Source organism: Tupaia chinensis, unplaced genomic scaffold (assembly GCF_000334495.1).
Source record: "Tupaia chinensis unplaced genomic scaffold, TupChi_1.0 Scaffold146027_1, whole genome shotgun sequence".
NCBI lineage: Eukaryota > Metazoa > Chordata > Mammalia > Scandentia > Tupaiidae > Tupaia > Tupaia belangeri.
In genome coordinates, this window is record NW_006205883.1 from 309386 (window position 1) to 327425 (window position 18040).

General features: G+C 48.1%; 1 protein-coding gene across 1 annotated transcript in view; it reads right to left on the bottom strand.

The window, feature by feature from the left end:
• Positions 1–3603: 3603 nt before the first annotated feature.
• Positions 3604–18040, bottom strand: part of LOC102476626 (uncharacterized) — a 32860-nt gene continuing 18423 nt past the window's right edge. Inside the window, exons 5-11 of the mRNA XM_027768360.1 lie at positions 16639–16695; positions 14918–14974; positions 13175–13231; positions 11139–11195; positions 6742–6798; positions 5873–5929; positions 3604–3755 (exon numbers count right to left, since the gene is read on the bottom strand). Coding sequence (XP_027624161.1) covers positions 3604–3755; positions 5873–5929; positions 6742–6798; positions 11139–11195; positions 13175–13231; positions 14918–14974; positions 16639–16695 — 494 coding nt within the window. The remainder of the gene's footprint in view (positions 3756–5872; positions 5930–6741; positions 6799–11138; positions 11196–13174; positions 13232–14917; positions 14975–16638; positions 16696–18040) is intronic.

Genomic DNA, 18040 nt, shown 5'->3' on the forward strand with positions numbered 1-18040 from the left:
CTCTCTCTCTTAAACAAACAAAAAAAGCAACTAAAAAAGACTCCTAAGAAATAAAAGAAGTTCATGGAACCAGACAGGAGGCATCTAACCACACACAAATCTCTCTTACCTCCAGTGGGGGTGGGGACAGGAGGTCTACAATGGTGTGAAGACAACTGATTCGGGGTGACTCCTGTGGGTAAACAATGACAATGCACAGTTAAAGGAGAGACATACCCTTCCCTTCGGAGCCCCCCGTAAAATGAGCACATCCACTGTCTATAGATTTCACGTGTCCATCTCATTGGTTCATCTGGGTGTCTTCACAGATGACCATTGGCTGGCTGAAACAATGACTTAGCCCCTGGTGCGAAGACCTCAAGACAGAAACAAAAAACTTTAAAAGCTCTCATTTGTGCCTAGAAGTGTTTCCTTTTTAACTGAATGTCCTCTGTACGGATCATCGTTCATCTTCACAGGGTCAAGTATGGGTTTTGAAAGCACACCTTCGGCGTGATGATGAGCCCAGGGACATGGCTATATTCACATAGCAACCTGTGTCAGCATTGCTTTTTCTTTCTTTAAGTTTTCCCATAGGCAAGAGAAAAAAGAAAATCACCCAGTAAGGAAGCCAAGCACAAGATGAATGTCTAAAACCAGTACCTCCTCTACAACCGCAGCAAGCAACTAGGAACCAAACCAGACAATAAGGCACCGTTCGTCATAGCGATGAAAGCCTAACGCATAATGTTCAGGAATTGCCTCATGACTTGCAAGAGCTTGATGGGAACAATTTTAAACTCTACTGAAGGACGTTAAAAAAAACAATAAATGAAGAGATGGATCATGGACAGGTGACTTTACATGACAAAATGACCGACGTCATCTCTAAATGCAATGTTTCACCAACCAAAATTGCCTCAAATGGTAAGGAGCTCCATAAACTTACATAACATATAAGGAAAATTCACAAAAGAAATCACCCTCTGGGGGAATGGCTACACCACCATCCCCTTGACTCCATTTTCCTGTCAGAATCTTGGAAATGCACACCAACACCCCCAGCATGGTACTCAAAAAAAGAGGGAGACAGAGAAAGCGACCCCCAGGGAGGACGGCCACACCACAGTCCTCTCTCCTCAATCTCCTGCCGGGATTTTGTGCACACACACACACACATGGCCGGGGTGCTGTCTAAGCTGTGGGGTCCTGGACTCAAACTGTGCACCCAGCCACGGGGGATCCAGTGGCCATGACCACCAGGCCAAGGCTGGCCACCACCCACCGTGTCTGTAGCATCTGTCCCTCTTACACTCCCACCTGTAATATGCCAGTGGTCCCCCCTCTCCACGCCCTGGCCACCTGGCATTCCTTTCCTAGTTTTTCATCTGTGTTCTCCCAGCACAGCGTCTCTGTGGTCCTGACTTGCCTTTCTCTGAGGACTCCAGGGGGCTTTCAACATTGGCTAAGGGGTCTGTAGCTGGCATCTCTTTAGACACTCCACAGCCCCAGTGAGCATCTTCACTCACCCCTTCAAAAACATCATTTTAAGGAGAACCAGCAGGAGAGGAGGCGGTGAAGGCCCTGGATTCTCACACGTGTGACTATACTTGAAGTACGGACCCTGCAGCTTGAAGTACACGCTGAAGGCGAGTGTGTGCGTGCCCAAAATCCTGAGAGGAGAGTGTGGGAGAAGGATTGTGGCATGGCCATCGCCCCTGAGGGCGATGTCTCACGTTCCCTCTCTCTGTCTCTACATAAGCACTCGTGCCCTATAGCAACAAGCGCTCTTCCTAAAAAGAAAAGCAACAAAGCAAAACTCTTAGCAAGTAGGCGAAGTTCATGGAACCGGACCAGAGGGGTGTAACCGCACGCGAAGAGCTCTTACTTCCATCGGGGCCAGGGTGGACACATACGAGTGGATACCACAGACTCGACTCAACTCCTGCGGGTAAACAGCGACAATGCACAGTTAAAGGAGAAACGTCCCCTTCCCTCGGAGCCCCCTGCAAAACAAACACACCCACTGTCTATCAATGTCACGTTTCCAGCGCGTTTGCTGGTCGGGGTGTCTTTTTTTAAATTTTTATTCATTTATTCATTTTATTTTTATTTAACCATAGAGACACAGAGAGAAACAGAGAGAGAGACAGAGAGAGAGAAAGCAAGCCACCATGTCCAGGACTCAAACCGTGGTTGGCCATGTGGGAATGTCCAGCACCTTAACCACCACGCCACCTGCTGGTCCTGTCCGAGTGTCTTTATAGATGACTGTTGTCTGGCTAAAAAATGATTCAGCCCCCCGCAGGAAGACTTCAAGACGGAAACAAAACCTTGAAAGGCTCATATGTGCTCCTAAACCTTCTCTTTTTTGAATGTCTCATGTTCATATCATTGTTTTGCATCTTCGCAGGGTCAAGCATGGTCTTTGAAAGCACGCATTTGGTGTGATCATCAAACCGAGGGCGTGTTATATTACCCAGTGACCTGTGTCAGCATTGCTTGCTTCTTTTCTTACTTTCTTTCCTTTTCTGGTTTTCGAGAGATTTTTTTGCGATACGGTGCGTGTACTCTCCAAAGACACAGAGAGAGAAAGAGAGGAAGAAATCGCCCCTTTGGAGGATGGCCTGGCCTCAATCCCTTCTCCAACACCCTCCTCTTGGCATTATGGGGACACAGCACACGTACCCAGAATGTTTTAAACTGCCATGTCCAGGACTTGAACTGAGATCGAGTACACCAGAGTACAGCAACATAATCATTATGCCATCTGCTGATACCCCACCCCCCATTTTTTTCTTTTTTACAGATATTTGCCTTGGGCGAGAGAAAATGAAAAATTATCCTCTGGGGGAATGGGCACACCACAATCCCTTCTCCATTTTCCTCTCAGAATCTAGTATCTACACACCAACTCACCCAGCACGATATTCAAAAAAAAGAGGGAGAGAGAGAAAGCGACCGCCAGGGAGGACGGCCACACCACAGTCCTTGCTCCTCATTCTCCTGTTGGGATTTTGTGCACGCCCACCCACACAGACACACACACACACACACCCCAGCCACGGGGGATCCAGTGGCCATGACCACCAGGCCAAGGCTGGCCACCACCCACCGTGTCTGTAGCATCTGTCCCTCTTACACTCCCACCTGTAATATGCCAGTGGTCCCCCCTCTCCACGCCCTGGCCACCTGGCATTCCTTTCCTAGTTTTTCATCTGTGTTCTCCCAGCACAGCGTCTCTGTGGTCCTGACTTGCCTTTCTCTGAGGACTCCAGGGGGCTTTCAACATTGGCTAAGGGGTCTGTAGCTGGCATCTCTTTTAGACACTCCACAGCCCCAGTGAGCATCTTCACTCACCCCTTCAAAAACATCATTTTAAGGAGAACCAGCAGGAGAGGAGGCGGTGAAGGCCCTGGATTCTCACACGTGTGACTATACTTGAAGTACGGACCCTGCAGCTTGAAGTACACGCTGAAGGCGAGTGTGTGCGTGCCCAAAATCCTGAGAGGAGAGTGTGGGAGAAGGATTGTGGCATGGCCATCGCCCCTGAGGGCGATGTCTCACGTTCCCTCTCTCTGTCTCTACATAAGCACTCGTGCCCTATAGCAACAAGCGCTCTTCCTAAAAAGAAAAGCAGCAAAGCAAAACTCTTAGCAAGTAGGCGAAGTTCATGGAACCGGACCAGAGGGGTGTAACCGCACGCGAAGAGCTCTTACTTCCATCGGGGCCAGGGTGGACACATACGAGTGGATACCACAGACTCGACTCAACTCCTGCGGGTAAACAGCGACAATGCACAGTTAAAGGAGAAACGTCCCCTTCCCTCGGAGCCCCCTGCAAAACAAACACACCCACTGTCTATCAATGTCACGTTTCCAGCGCGTTTGCTGGTCGGGGTGTCTTTTTTTAAATTTTTATTCATTTATTCATTTTATTTTTATTTAACCATAGAGACACAGAGAGAAACAGAGAGAGAGACAGAGAGAGAGAAAGCAAGCCACCATGTCCAGGACTCAAACCGTGGTTGGCCATGTGGGAATGTCCAGCACCTTAACCACCACGCCACCTGCTGGTCCTGTCCGAGTGTCTTTATAGATGACTGTTGTCTGGCTAAAAAATGATTCAGCCCCCCGCAGGAAGACTTCAAGACGGAAACAAAACCTTGAAAGGCTCATATGTGCTCCTAAACCTTCTCTTTTTTGAATGTCTCATGTTCATATCATTGTTTTGCATCTTCGCAGGGTCAAGCATGGTCTTTGAAAGCACGCATTTGGTGTGATCATCAAACCGAGGGCGTGTTATATTACCCAGTGACCTGTGTCAGCATTGCTTGCTTCTTTTCTTACTTTCTTTCCTTTTCTGGTTTTCGAGAGATTTTTTTGCGATACGGTGCGTGTACTCTCCAAAGACACAGAGAGAGAAAGAGAGGAAGAAATCGCCCCTTTGGAGGATGGCCTGGCCTCAATCCCTTCTCCAACACCCTCCTCTTGGCATTATGGGGACACAGCACACGTACCCAGAATGTTTTAAACTGCCATGTCCAGGACTTGAACTGAGATCGAGTACACCAGAGTACAGCAACATAATCATTATGCCATCTGCTGATACCCCACCCCCCATTTTTTTCTTTTTTACAGATATTTGCCTTGGGCGAGAGAAAATGAAAAATTATCCTCTGGGGGAATGGGCACACCACAATCCCTTCTCCATTTTCCTCTCAGAATCTAGTATCTACACACCAACTCACCCAGCACGATATTCAAAAAAAAGAGGGAGAGAGAGAAAGCGACCGCCAGGGAGGACGGCCACACCACAGTCCTTGCTCCTCATTCTCCTGTTGGGATTTTGTGCACGCACACACACACAGACACACACACACACACACACGGCCAGCCTGCTGTCTAAGCTGTGCGGTCCTGGACTGAGACTGTGCACCCAACCATGGGGGATCCAGTTGCCATGACCACCATGCCAAGGCTGGCCACCACCCATCGTGTCTGTAGCATCTGTCCCTTTTAAACTCCCACCTGTAATATTATGCCAGTGTTCCCACCTCTCCACGCCCCTGCTGACGGTCATTACTTTCCTAGTTTTCATCTGATTCTCCCAGCGCACCGTCTCTGTGGTCCTGATTGCCTTTCCCTAATGACTCCGGGTGGCTTTCAACATCGGCTAAGTGGTCCGTAGCTGGCATCTCTTTAGACACTCCACAGCCTTGGTGAGCATCTTCACTCACCCCTTCAAAACCATCATTTCAAGGGACCAGCAGTTAGCGTAATGGCTATGTTGCTGGACTCCCACGTAGTCGACTGCGGTTCGCATCCTGGACCTGGTGGCTTAAAACTCATGCCGGGCGCATGTGTGTGCGTGCCCAAGATCCCGAGGGGAGAATGGAGGAGAAGGGATTGCGGCGTGGCTATCCCCCCTGGGGGGGGGTGATTTCTTGCTTTCTGTCTCTCTGTCTCTATCTGGCGAGCGCACGTGCCCTATAGCAAAAACCTCTCCAAAAACAAACAAACAAACAAAAACCACATCATTTCAAATGAACCCGTCGAGGGGGAGAAGGTTAGGGTCTTGGATTCTCACACGTGTGACTGTGGTTCGAGTCTAGCCCCGTAAGCTTGAAATACATGGAGAATACGTGTGTGAGCATGCCCAAGATCCCGAGAGGAGAGTGCGGGAGAAAGGATTGAAGCGTGGCCCTCGCCCTTGGGGAATGATTTCTCACATTCCCGCTCTCTTGTCTCTCTGCGTGTACATAAGCACATGTGCCCTGTAGGAAAACATCTCTCTCTCTAAATAGAAGGCAGCAAAGCCAAACTCCTAGGAGGTTAACAGTGAGACCATGGAACCAGGTAGAGGGGTCTCACCGCACACGGAGATCTCTTACCTCCAATGGTGCCTGGAGGTCTACACTGGAGTTCATACCACGGATTCAGGTTGACTCCTGCGGGTGAACAGCGACCATGCACGGTTAAAGGAGAAACATTCCCTTCCCTTCGGAGCCCCCTGCGAAACATGCACAGCAACTCTCTACTGATTTCCCGTTATCATCTCTTTAGACACTCAACAACCCCAGTGAGCATCTTCCCTCACGCCTTCAACAACATCATTTCAAGGAGGGACAGAAGGAAGGGTGATTTTTACGGCCCTGGATTCTCATCCCTGTGACTGTGGTTCGAGTTCCCCACCCGGCAGTTTGAAATACAGATGGAGTGTGTGTGCATGCCTGCCCAAAGTCCTGAGGCGAGAGTGGAGGAGAAAGGACAGTGGAGTGGCCATCGCCCCTGGGGGTGATGTCTCGTGTTCTCTCTGTCTCTTTCTATATATAAGCACTCATGCCCTATAGCAAAAAGCTCTCTCTCGGGACCAGCAGTTGGAGTAATGGCTATGTCGCTGGACTCCCGTGTAGTCGCCTGCAGTTCGAGTCCCAGACTCAGTGGCTTTAACTCCGGGCACATGTGCGTGCATGCCCAAGATCCCGAGAGGAGAATGGAGGAGAAGGGATCGCAGTGCGGCCATCCCCCCTGGGGGGTGATTTCTCACTGTGATTTCTTTCTGTCTCTTTGTCTCTGTCTTTTTGGCGAATGCACGCATCCTATAGCAAAAACCTCTAAAATAAAAATAAAAACAGATAAATAAAATTTAAAAATATCTCTTTCTCAAAAGAAAAGCAGCTAGGCAAAATTCTTAGAAAGTAAAAAGCGAACTTCATGGAGCCAGACTAGAAGAGTCTAAGTGCCCACGGAGAGCTCTTACCTCCGCCGGGGACAGGGTATCCGCATTTGAGTGCGTACCATGGATTTGCGTTGGCTCCTGTGGGTAAACAGCGACAATGCATGGTTAAAGGAGAAACACACCCTTCCCTTTGGAGCCCCCTGCAGAACGCACGCACCCACTGTCTATGGATTTCATGTGCCCACCTCTTTTGTTCACTGGGGTGTCTTCACAGATGACAATTGTTTGGCTAAAAAATGACTTAGCCCCCAGCCAGAAGATCTCAAGACTAAAACAAAACATTCGAAAGGCATTCCTAGACGTTCCTAGACATTCCTTTGTTTTTTAGATCTTACGTACACACAATTGTTTTACTTCTCGTGGGCTAAAGTCTGGTTTTTGAAAGCATGCATTTGGTGTGATAATCAAACCAAGGATATTGCTATATCCACACAGGGACCTGTGCCAGCATTTCTGTTGTTCATTTTATTTTTTCTAAATGTTTTTGCCTAGGTGTGTGTGTGGGGAGGGTGGGGGTGGGGGGATGGCCACACCGCAATCCCTTCTTCTCTGTTTTTCTATCAGCATCTTGGAAATGATATTTAAAAAAGAGGGAGAGAGAGCAACCCCCAGGGCGGACGGCCACACAACCATCCCTTCTCCTGCTCTCCTCTCGGGGTCCTGGCCATGCACACACAGGTGCACGGTGTGAGTTTCAAGCTCCCAGGGCCAGCGCTCGCTCCGTGGTCAGCCAGGTGAGCGCTCAGTGACGCCATCATTACGCCATCTGCTGAACAAAAAAAAACTTTGGACACTGTCTTCTGAGCCAGTCAGCAGGTGGGAAGCAGCATCAGTCCCTGGATTCCTACTTCTCTGTCCCAGGGCTGCTCAGGAGGGTGTCTACACCCTCCCTCTGCTTCTGATTCACGGGTACCTGACCTGAGCCCCAAAGCCACGTGTCACGGCAATGCACAATCCTCAGGAATTGGAATTTTGATGTCAGTTTGCAAATGACAGTCACCACATTAGACCTTGGTTCATCCAAGCAAGTCCTGGATCTCTAAGCAATGGCTCTGCCATCTCCCCCGATGAGGGCGCCCTGCCCCTCCCGGCCATTGTCCCAGATCTCCCACAGCCTATGCTGTCTCTCCTCCCGCCCTCTCTGAAACGCTCTTGCACAATACGGGTAGGCTGGGGGGCAACGTGGCTGCTGTCCAGAAGGAGACCCAGCCTCCTCTTGAGAAATACATCTGCAGATAGGATCCCGCCCAGAGCTGGGGAGGCAGGCGGCCAGGGCCAGCTCCAGTTGCTCTGAAAATCACCCAGGACGGCTTCCTTCCCCATCCTAAGTCATCCCGTGCCCTGCTCCTTGCACACGGGGTGTCTGCAGCTTTGACGGCTCCAGATAACCTCCGAGGGGAGGCAGGAAGAGGGGAGAGGGTGCGGAGGAAGTGAGCCTGTCGGTTTGAGGCATTGCAGGGTTTCAAGGTGCACTGCACACACCACTTGCTGTCAGCATGACTCACACCCATGGCAGGGCGCTGGGCTCACCCACAATTCCTTACATAACCCAGGAGGACTCCAGCACGCACAGAGACAGCCTCTCCTTGTGCCCAGACACGCTCTCCACACCGGAATAAGGGCACACGCCTTGCAAGGGTCTCCATGTGCTTTAAGCGAGTGACTAGGGTGAGAGATGACCTGGTAGAGGATGCTAACTCTCGGGGCTCCATCCCAGGGGTGGCGTGTTCACAGGTAATTGTATTTGCGGGGTGTCTTTCTCCACTCTGAATACGGGATGCGTTTCTCCTGTGTCACGCTTTCGCTTACCGAGCTCGGCAGCTTTTAAGGAAACCCTCATGTTCCTATTTCTCCCCGAGGAGAAGGCAAGCTCGTTTTGTCTTGGGGTTCTCACAATGGCCCTCACTGCTGGGTCTCTGGGGAGATGGGCTTAAAATACTTCAGACTGGTGGGAAGGACCATAATCATTACCATGAGACCAGACGTGTCCCCAAAGCCCTACTGCTCTGGGACCTTAAGAGCAAACCACATTATGGGGCCAGCAGGTGGTGTCGTGGTTAAGGCATTGGCTTCCCACATGGCGGACTGTGGTTTGAGTCTCGGACCCAGTGGCTCGCTTTTTCTCTTTCTCTTTCTCTCAAGCACATCTGCCCTATACCAATATTTTAAAATAATAAGTTAGAATAAATAAAAATTCTTGGGACCAGGACCCACATGGCCGACTGCAGTTCAAGTCCCATACATGGAGGCTAAAAAAACTCACGCCAGGTGTGTGTATGTTCCTGCTCAAGGTCGCAAGAGGAGAATGGAGGAGAAGGGATGGAAGGGTGGCCATCCCTCCGGAAGGAGTAATTTCTCACTTTCTGTCTCTCTAGAGAGCTCATGAGCCCTACAGTAAAAATCTCTCTAAGATAAATACATAAATGATTACATCTTTAAAAAGGAGAGAGACACACACATTGAATGGCCCCTTAAAGCATTCTTCTACTGCCTGGAGGAACCAAAACTAGGTTCAGATTTCATCCCTGCAAGATGCCGAGATGGTTACAGGAGTTTTCTTCTCCTAAAGTTCTAAGTCTGCTCAGACCCATGGTCACGTTGGCAGACACCCAGTCGTAAGGCAGAGCACAGCTGTTCAGGGCAGTAAGAGCTCCTCTGTGGAAGTCAGTGCCGATCACTAGAGGTTCCTGGCCACCTGGCAGAGCCATTCTGCAGGATGAGAGAGAGAGAAACGCACCCGCGTCCAGTCCTCCACTCCCCCATGGCTTATTTACTTCCATCTAAAGGAGGAAACAGCCCCAGGGAGGCTCTGAGAAAACAGGGAAATAAAAAGAAAAAGCCGAAGATGGTGTGAGGCTCTGACACCAGCTCCTGCAGTTACAGCAGAACTTCCACACTTCCAAGTTGGACGCCAAGTTGGAATCTTGGAAATGCACGTGCACACATGCAGCATGATATTAAAAAAAGAGGGAGAGAGAGCAACCCCCAGGGCGGATGGCCACACAACCATCCCTTCTCCTGCTCTCCTCTCGAGGAGATGCAGAAGTGCTTTTCTAGGGAGCTGGGTTGCTATGGAACACCTACAAATGCATTTTTTTTTTTGGAGGGGGTGGTGGTCCATGCCCTGTGCAAAATCTAAGCACAACACCAAGGAGCAGAAAGATGGAGCTGAAGACGGAGATCTCTACACCAGGGTCTATCCCTGAACATTGTATGCCCATGAACCACCAGCTCCTCCTTACAACTGTCCTTAGACAAGTTAAACAGGAAAGGCCATCACAGAAGCATCTGAATACAATCTTTTCATTCCTAAGAATCACGTCTCACTCTTGTTTTAGTCAGCTACATCATTCTCAGAAGTCACAAGGTGAAAATGAACCTCCCAACCCCCCCAAAAATTGCTGATCAAATCCCACACTTTAAAAGCTCTTTAAAATTCCTTAACAAGGGGCCAGCAGGTGGCATGGTAATTAAGGGCACTGGACTCCCACAAAGTCAACCGCAGTTTGAGTCCTGAACCTGGTGGCTTGCTTTCTCACTTTCCCTCTCTCTCTCTCTCTCTCACTCTGTCCTCTCTGGTCAAATTAAAAGAAAGGAAAAGAAAGAAAGAAAGAAAGAAAGAAAGAAAGAAAGAAAGAAAGAAAGAAAGAAAGAAAGAAAGAAAGAAAGAAAAATAAAATAATTATTAATTTTTTTCTCACTCGGTCTCCCAATGAACCAAACAAACAAACAAAAAGAGGTCATTCCTGGCATCAGAGAGAGACAGAGCAAAAGTTAATATCAAAGTTCTTGGCATGAACAATGGAGATGATTCCAGTTCACAAAAATTAACGTATAAAAAGGTTTAAATTTTTTTCCACATTGACAATATCACCCTTTGGGCAAACCCAATCTTTGGTAAGCTCTCTTCAGGATGAAGTTATGTGTCCACTCTTTTTTACCATACGAAAATAGCCAGAACTGAATCATTTGGGCTCGTTCTTGGACCCAGGTCTTTTACATCAGAAACACACAACTTACATTTCCCATCTACCCAGTGGTGCATAAACCATCCAGCAGGGCACTTTTTTCTTTTTGGAGAGGTTTTTGGGGTTTTTTTTTGTTTTTTTGTTTGTTTGTGTTTTGCTATAGGGTGTGTGCACTCGCCAGAGAGACAGAGAGACAGAACCCGCTGGGTGGATGGCCATGCCACAATCCCTTCTCCTCCATTCTCCTCTCAGGATCTTGGGCACGCACACACACACATCCAACATTGGTTTAAGCCACCAGGTCCAGCACTCAAACCACGGTTGACTACATGGGAGTCCAGCGACACAGCCATTATGCCAACAGCAGGGCACTTTTTAAACCCATGAGACACACATGGGTCAGAAACAAGGAACACAGTTACTATCTAAATGCACAAGAAGAGCTCTTACCCATGTTGTAGCCAGGTCGGATAGAAGTGACTTGATTCAGTTGAGCCAGGGTGGCTCCTGTGGGTAAACAACCACAATGCATGGTTAAAGGAGAAATATACGCTTCCCTCTGGAGCACCCAGCCAAATGAGCACATCCACTCTTTATTGATTTTACATTTCCTTCCCATTTGCTCATCTGGGGTCTTTATAGATTACCATTATCTGGCTAATAAACATCTCGTAGCCAGTCTTAAAGACCTCAAGACTGAAACAGAAACAATAAGTTTAAAAAAGAAAGATGGGGCCAGCAGGTAGCATGGAGTTTAAGGTACTGAATTCCATAGACCTGGCTGCAAGGTTCAAGTCCCGGATAAGGCAGTTGAAAATCATGGCGGGTGCATGCATGCATGTGGCCAAAATCCAGAGAGAGGATGGAGAAGGCACTGTGGCATAGCCATTCCCCCTGGGAGCAGAGGGTGAATATTCAATTTCCCTGTCTGTCTGTCTGTCTGTCTCTCTCTCTCTCTAGTGAGCACATGTGCCCTATAGCAAAACAAAAAAATATATATAAGCAAATAAAACATTTAAAAGACTCATTTTGTACCTTGAATTTTTTTCTTAATGTTATGTCTTATGTACATTTAATTGTTGTACATCTTCACACAGTCAAAGATGGTTTTTCAAAGCATGCATTTGGTGTGATAGTCTAATCAAGGCTATTGTTATATTCACACAGGAATCTGTGTTAGCATTTCACCCTTTTTTTCTGTTAATACTTAGGTGAGGAAAGGTGAGAAATCACCTCTTGGGGGGATGGCCATGCTGCCATCCTTTCTTTTCCGTTCTCCTCTCAGGATCTTGGGAATGCACACACATGCACCCAGCATGATAGTCAAGCCACCAGATCTGGGACTCGAACCACGGTCAGCCAGGAGGGAGTCCAGAAACTTAACCACCACACCACCTGCTGGCCCTAGGAATTCCTCCCTTGTTAAGGCTAATATTTCATTCTTGTTTATTCACTCATCACTGGATGGAGAGTTGCGTGGTTGACCTTTGGCTATCATGACTACTCTGTTGCCCTTAACGCGTGTGCACAAGGTTAGCCCTGCACACGGAAAACACCAATTATTTGGGGTGCATACCTAAGAGAGGTCATTCCATCTTGAACTTCCTAAGGATCTGCAAACCATTTTATTTTTATTTTATTTTTAAGTTGCTGTAGGGCATGTGTCAGAGACAGAGAAATGAGAGTGGGAGAGTATGGAAGCACCACTACAATCCCTTTTCCTCCATTCTCCTTTCGTGTTTTTGGGCATGCACACACACATACCCAGCAGGCTTTCTAAGCTGTCAGGTCCAGGACTCACGCAGGGCACCTAGCACATGGGATCCAGTTGTCATAAACACCAGACCAAGGTTGGCCCACCACCCATCATGTTTATAGCATCTGTCCCTCTTACACTCCCATCTGTAATATGCCAGTGTTCCCACCTCTCCACGCCCTGGCCACCTGGCATTACTTTCCTAGTTTTTCATCTGATTCTCCCAGCACAGCGTCTCTGTGGTCCTGACTTGCCTTTCTCTAAGGACTCCGAGTGGCTTTCAACATTGGCTAAGTGGTCCGTAGCTGGCATCTCTTTAGACACTCCGCAATCCTGGAAGCATCTTCACTCACGCCTTCAAAAACATCATTTCAACAGAACAGCAGGAGGTGAGGAGGTTAAGGCCCTGGATTCTCACCCCTGTGACTGTGGTTTGAGTCTGCCTACACCCAGTTTCTTGAAATGCATGCCCAGTGCCTGTGCGTGTGTACCCAAAATCCCGAGAGGAGAATGCAGGAGAAAGGACTGTGGTGTGGCCATCGGCCCTGGGGAGTGATTTCTCACGTTCCTTCTCTCTGTCTCTCTGTCTCTACAAAAGCACTCGTGCCCTATAGCAAAAATCTCTCTCTCTAAAAAGAAAAGCAACTAAGCAAAAGTCCTAGGAAAGAAATGAGTCAAACTTCATGGACCCGGACTAGAGAAGTCTAAGAGAACAGCAAGAGCTCTTTACCTGCAATGGGGCCGGGGTGTACACATTGGACTGGATACGACTGATTCGGGGTGACTCCTGTGGGTAAACAGCAACAACGCATGGTTAAAGGAGAAACACACACTCCCCTTAGGAGCCCCCTGCCAAACAGCACATCGACTGTCTATTGATTTCACATTTCCATTTCATTTGCTCACCCGGGTATCCTTATAGATGACCATTGTCTGGCTAAAATAATTACTTAGACCCAACAGAAAGATCTCAAGACCGAGACAAAAAAATGTAAAAGGCTCATGTATACTCCTTTTTAATTTTATGTGTTGCATGCATATAATAGTTCTATGTCTTCATGGGTTAAATATGGTTTTTCAGGGACCAGCAACTGGCTCAATGGCTATGTCGCTGGACTCCCACGTAGTCAGCCGTGGTTCGAGTCCCAAACTTGGTGTCTTAAACTCACGCCAGGAACATGTACTTGCATACCCAGGATCCCGAGAGGAGAATGGCCCCAAACCTGGTGTCTTAAATTCATGCCAGGTGTGTGTGCATGTGTGCCCAGGATCCCGAGAGGAGAATGGAGAAAGGATTGCGGCATGGCCATCCCCGCTAGAGGGTGATTTCTCGCTTTCTGTCTCTCTGTTTCTCTGGTGAGCGCACGTGCCCTGTAGCAAAACCTCTCCTCCCACAGAAAAATGTGTTTTTTCAAAGCATACATTCAATGTGATAAAGAAAACAAGGATATTGCTATATTCACACAGTGACCTGTGTCTTCTTGTCTTTCTTTTTTCTTTCTCTTTTTTTACTTAATGTTTTTGGCACGAGATAAAATGAAAAATCACCCTCTAGGGGGATGGTCACATCACAATATCTTCTTCTCCGTTTCCCTCTGAGAATCTTGGAAATGCACACCAATATACTCAGCATGATGTTCAAAAAAAGAAGAACAAAGAGAAAGTGACCCCCAGAGAAGACGGCCACACTGCAGTCCTCTCTCCCCCATCCTCCTGTTGGGATTTTGTGCACGCACACACACACACACACACACGGCCAGCGTGTTGTCTAAGCTGTGGGGTCCTGCACTCCAACTGTGCACCCAGGCCACCCATGGGAGATTCGGTTGCCATGACCACCAGGCCAAGGCTGGCCCCCACCCATCGTGTTTACAGCATCTGTCCCACCTACACTCCCATCTGTAATATGCCAGTGTTCCCACCTCTCCACGCCCTGGCCACCTGTCTTTCCTTTCCTAGTTTTTCATCTGATTCTCCCAGCACAGCGTCTCTGTGGTCCTGATTGCCTTTCCCTAAGGACTCCAGGGGGCTTTCAACATTGGCTAAGTGGTCCGTAGCTGGCATCTCTTCAGACACTCCACAGCCCTGGTGAGCATCTTCACTCACCCCTCCAAAAACATCATTTCAAGGAGGACCAGCAGGAGGTGGTGAGGTGAAGGCCCTGGGTTCTCACACGTGTGACTATAGTTCGAATCTAGACCCGGCAGCTGGAAGTACATGCTGAGTGTGTGTGCGTGCATGCCCAAAATCCCAAGAGGAGAGTGTGGGAGGATTGTGGCATGGCCATCGCCTCTGGGGGTGATTTCTCACGTTCCCTCTCTCTGTCTCTCTGTCTCTACATAAGCACACATGCCCTACAGCAACAATCTCCCTCTGTAAAAAGAAGAACAACTAAGCAAAACTCCTAGGAAATAACAGACAAACGTCATGAAACTGGACAGGAGGAGTCTAACTGCACACGGAAAGCTCTTACCTCCACCTGAGACAGGAAGCGAACATTTGAGTGGATACCATCGATTCGGAGCAACTCCTGTGGACAAACAACAACAACGCATGGTTAAAGGAGAGCTATACCCTCCCCTTCGGAGCCTCCTGCAAAACGAGCTCATTAACTATTTATTTCATGTTTGAAAGGCATTTGCCCATCTGGGTGTCTTTACCGATTATCATAGTCTGGCTCAGGAACACTTCAAGACTGACACACAAAAAATGTCAAAGGCTCATCTTAGTTCTTAGACCCTTATTTTTCCTTTAATTTTATGTCTTAGGCATATATCATTTCTGTCCAACTTCAAGGGGAAAAGGATGGTTTTTGCAAGCATACATTCCATGTGATAATCAAACCAAGGATATTGCTGTATTCACACAGTTACCTGTATCAGCATTTCTTTCTTTCTTTCTTTCTTTCTTTCTTTCTTTCTTTCTTTCTTTCTTTCTTTCTTTCTTTCTTTCTTTCTTTCTTTTTTTTTTTTTTTGAGAGTCTTTTGCTATAAGGTGCATGCATTCTCCAAAGACACAGAGAAAGAGAAACAGAGAGCAAGAAATCACCGCCCCCCCCCTTGGAGGATGGTCTTGCCTTAATCCCTTCTCTTCTAGTCTCCTCTCAGGGTTATGGGGACACAGCACACATGTCCATCATGAGTTTTAAACTGTCGAGTCCAGGACTCGAATTGCCGTCGGTGACATGGGAGTCAAGCAACGTAACCATTACACCATCTACTGGTCCTCCTTTTTTTTTTTTTTTTAAGGTATTTACCATGGGCGAGAGAAAATGAAAAATCACCTTCTAGGAGAATGGCCATGCCACAATCTCTTCTTCTCCATTTCCCTCTGAGAATCTTCAATATGTACACCAATGCACCCAGCATGATATTGACAAAGAGAGAGAGAGAGAGACCTCCAAGAGGATGGCCACAGAACAATCCTCTCTCCTCATTCTCCTGTCGGGATTTTGTGCAAGCACACACACACGGCCAGCATGCTTTCTAAATGGCTGTGTCCTGGACTCAGACTGTGCACCCAGCCACGGGGGATCCAGTGGCCATGACCACCATGGCACAGGCTGGCCACCACCCATCATGTTTACAGCATCTGTCCCTCTTACACGCCCATCTGTAATATGCCAGTGTTCCCACCTCTCCACGCCCCTGCTGATGGTCATTAGTTTCCTAGTTTTTTATCTGCGTTCTCCCAGCACAGCGTCTCTGTGGTCCTGACTTGCATTTCCCTAATGACTCCGGGGGGCTTTCAACATCGGCTAAGTGGTCCGTAGCTGGCATCTCTTTAGACGCTCCACAGCCCCGGTGAGCATCTTCACTCACCCCTTCAAAAACATCATTTCAAATGCACCAGCAGGAGGTGGTACAGTAGTTAAGGCCCTGGATTCTCACATGTGTGACTGTGGTTCAGGTCTCGACCCGACAGTGTGAGATGCATTCTGAGTGCATGTGTGTGCATGCATGCCCAAAATCCCGAGAGGAGGGTGCTGGAGAAAGGATTATCGTCCGGCCATCGCCCCAGGGGGGTGATTTCTCATGTTCCCTCTCTATGTCTCTGACTCTATATAACCAGACATGCCATACAGCAAGAATCTCTCTCAAAAAAAAAAAGACATTAAGCAGAAGTCCTAGCAAATCAACTGTGACTTTATAGATCTGGACTAAAGGACCCTGACTGCACAAGAAGAGTTCTTACCTCCAGCAGGGACAGGGCGTGTACACTGGTATGCATGCCATTGATTGAGGTAGACTCCTGTGGCGAAACAACAACAACGCATGATTAAAGGAGAAACGTACCCTTCCCCCGGGAGCCCCCTGCAAAACGAGTGCATCCACTTTCTATTGATTTCACGTTTCCACCTCATTTGTTCATCTGGGCTCTTTATAGATCATTATTGTCTGGCTAAAAAAAAAAATGACTTAGCCACCAGCAGGAAGACTTTAAGACTGAAACAAAAAACTTACAAGGCTCATCTTTGCTCTTAGAAATATTTCCTTTTTAATTTTATGTCTTCTATACAGATAAGAGTTGTGCATCTCCACGAGGTAAAATACGGTTTTTGAAAGCATGCATTCACTGTGACAATCAAGCCAACGAAATTGCTATATTCACACAACGCCTTGTGTCATTATTTCTTTCATCCTTCTTTTACTTTATTTTTATTTTTCCTTTTCTTATTTAAGTTTTTCCCATAGGCAAGATAATGTGAAAAATCACCCTCTGAGGGAAATGGCCACACTGTATTTCCCTTCTTCTCCATTTTCCTTCCAGAATCTTGGAAATGCAGGCCAACTCACCTGGTATGATATTCAAAAACAGAGGGAGAGAGAGAGAAAGCGACCCCCAGGGAGGACGGCCACACCGCAGTCCTCTCCCCCCCATCTCTTGTCGGGATTTTGTGCACGCACACACACATGGCCAGCGTGCTGTCTAAGCTGTGGGGTCCTGGACTCCAACTGTGCACCAGTCACAGGGGATCCAGTGGCCATGAACACCACGCCAAGGCTGGCCACCACCCAACACGTTTACAGCCTCTGTACACGCCCACCTGTAATATGCCAGTGTTCCTGTCTCTCCACGCCCTTGCCCACTGTCATTATTTTCCTAATTTTTCATCTGTGTTCTCCCAGCACAGCGTCTCTGTGGTCCTGACTTGCCTTTCCCTAAGGACTCCGGGTGGCTTTCAACATTGGCTAAGGGGTCCGTAGCTGGCATGTCTTTAGACACTCCACAGCCCCAGGGAGCATCTTCACTCACCCCTCCAAAAACATCATTTCAAGGAGGACCAGCAGGAGGTGGTGAGGTGAAGGCCCTGGATTCTCACACGTGTGACTGTGGTTCCAGTCTAGACCCGGCAGCTTGAAATACAGGCCGAGTGTATGTACGTGCATGCCCAAAATCCCAAGAGGAGAGTGCTGGAGAAAGGATTCTGCAGTGGTCATTACCCCGGGGGGGTTGATCTCTCATGTTCCCCCTCTCTGTCTCTCTGTCTCTATATGAGCACACATGCCCTATAGCAAAAATCTCCCTCTCTCAAAAGAAAGGCAACTAAGAAAAGCTCCTAGTTAATAAAAGACGAACTACATGGAGTCAGATA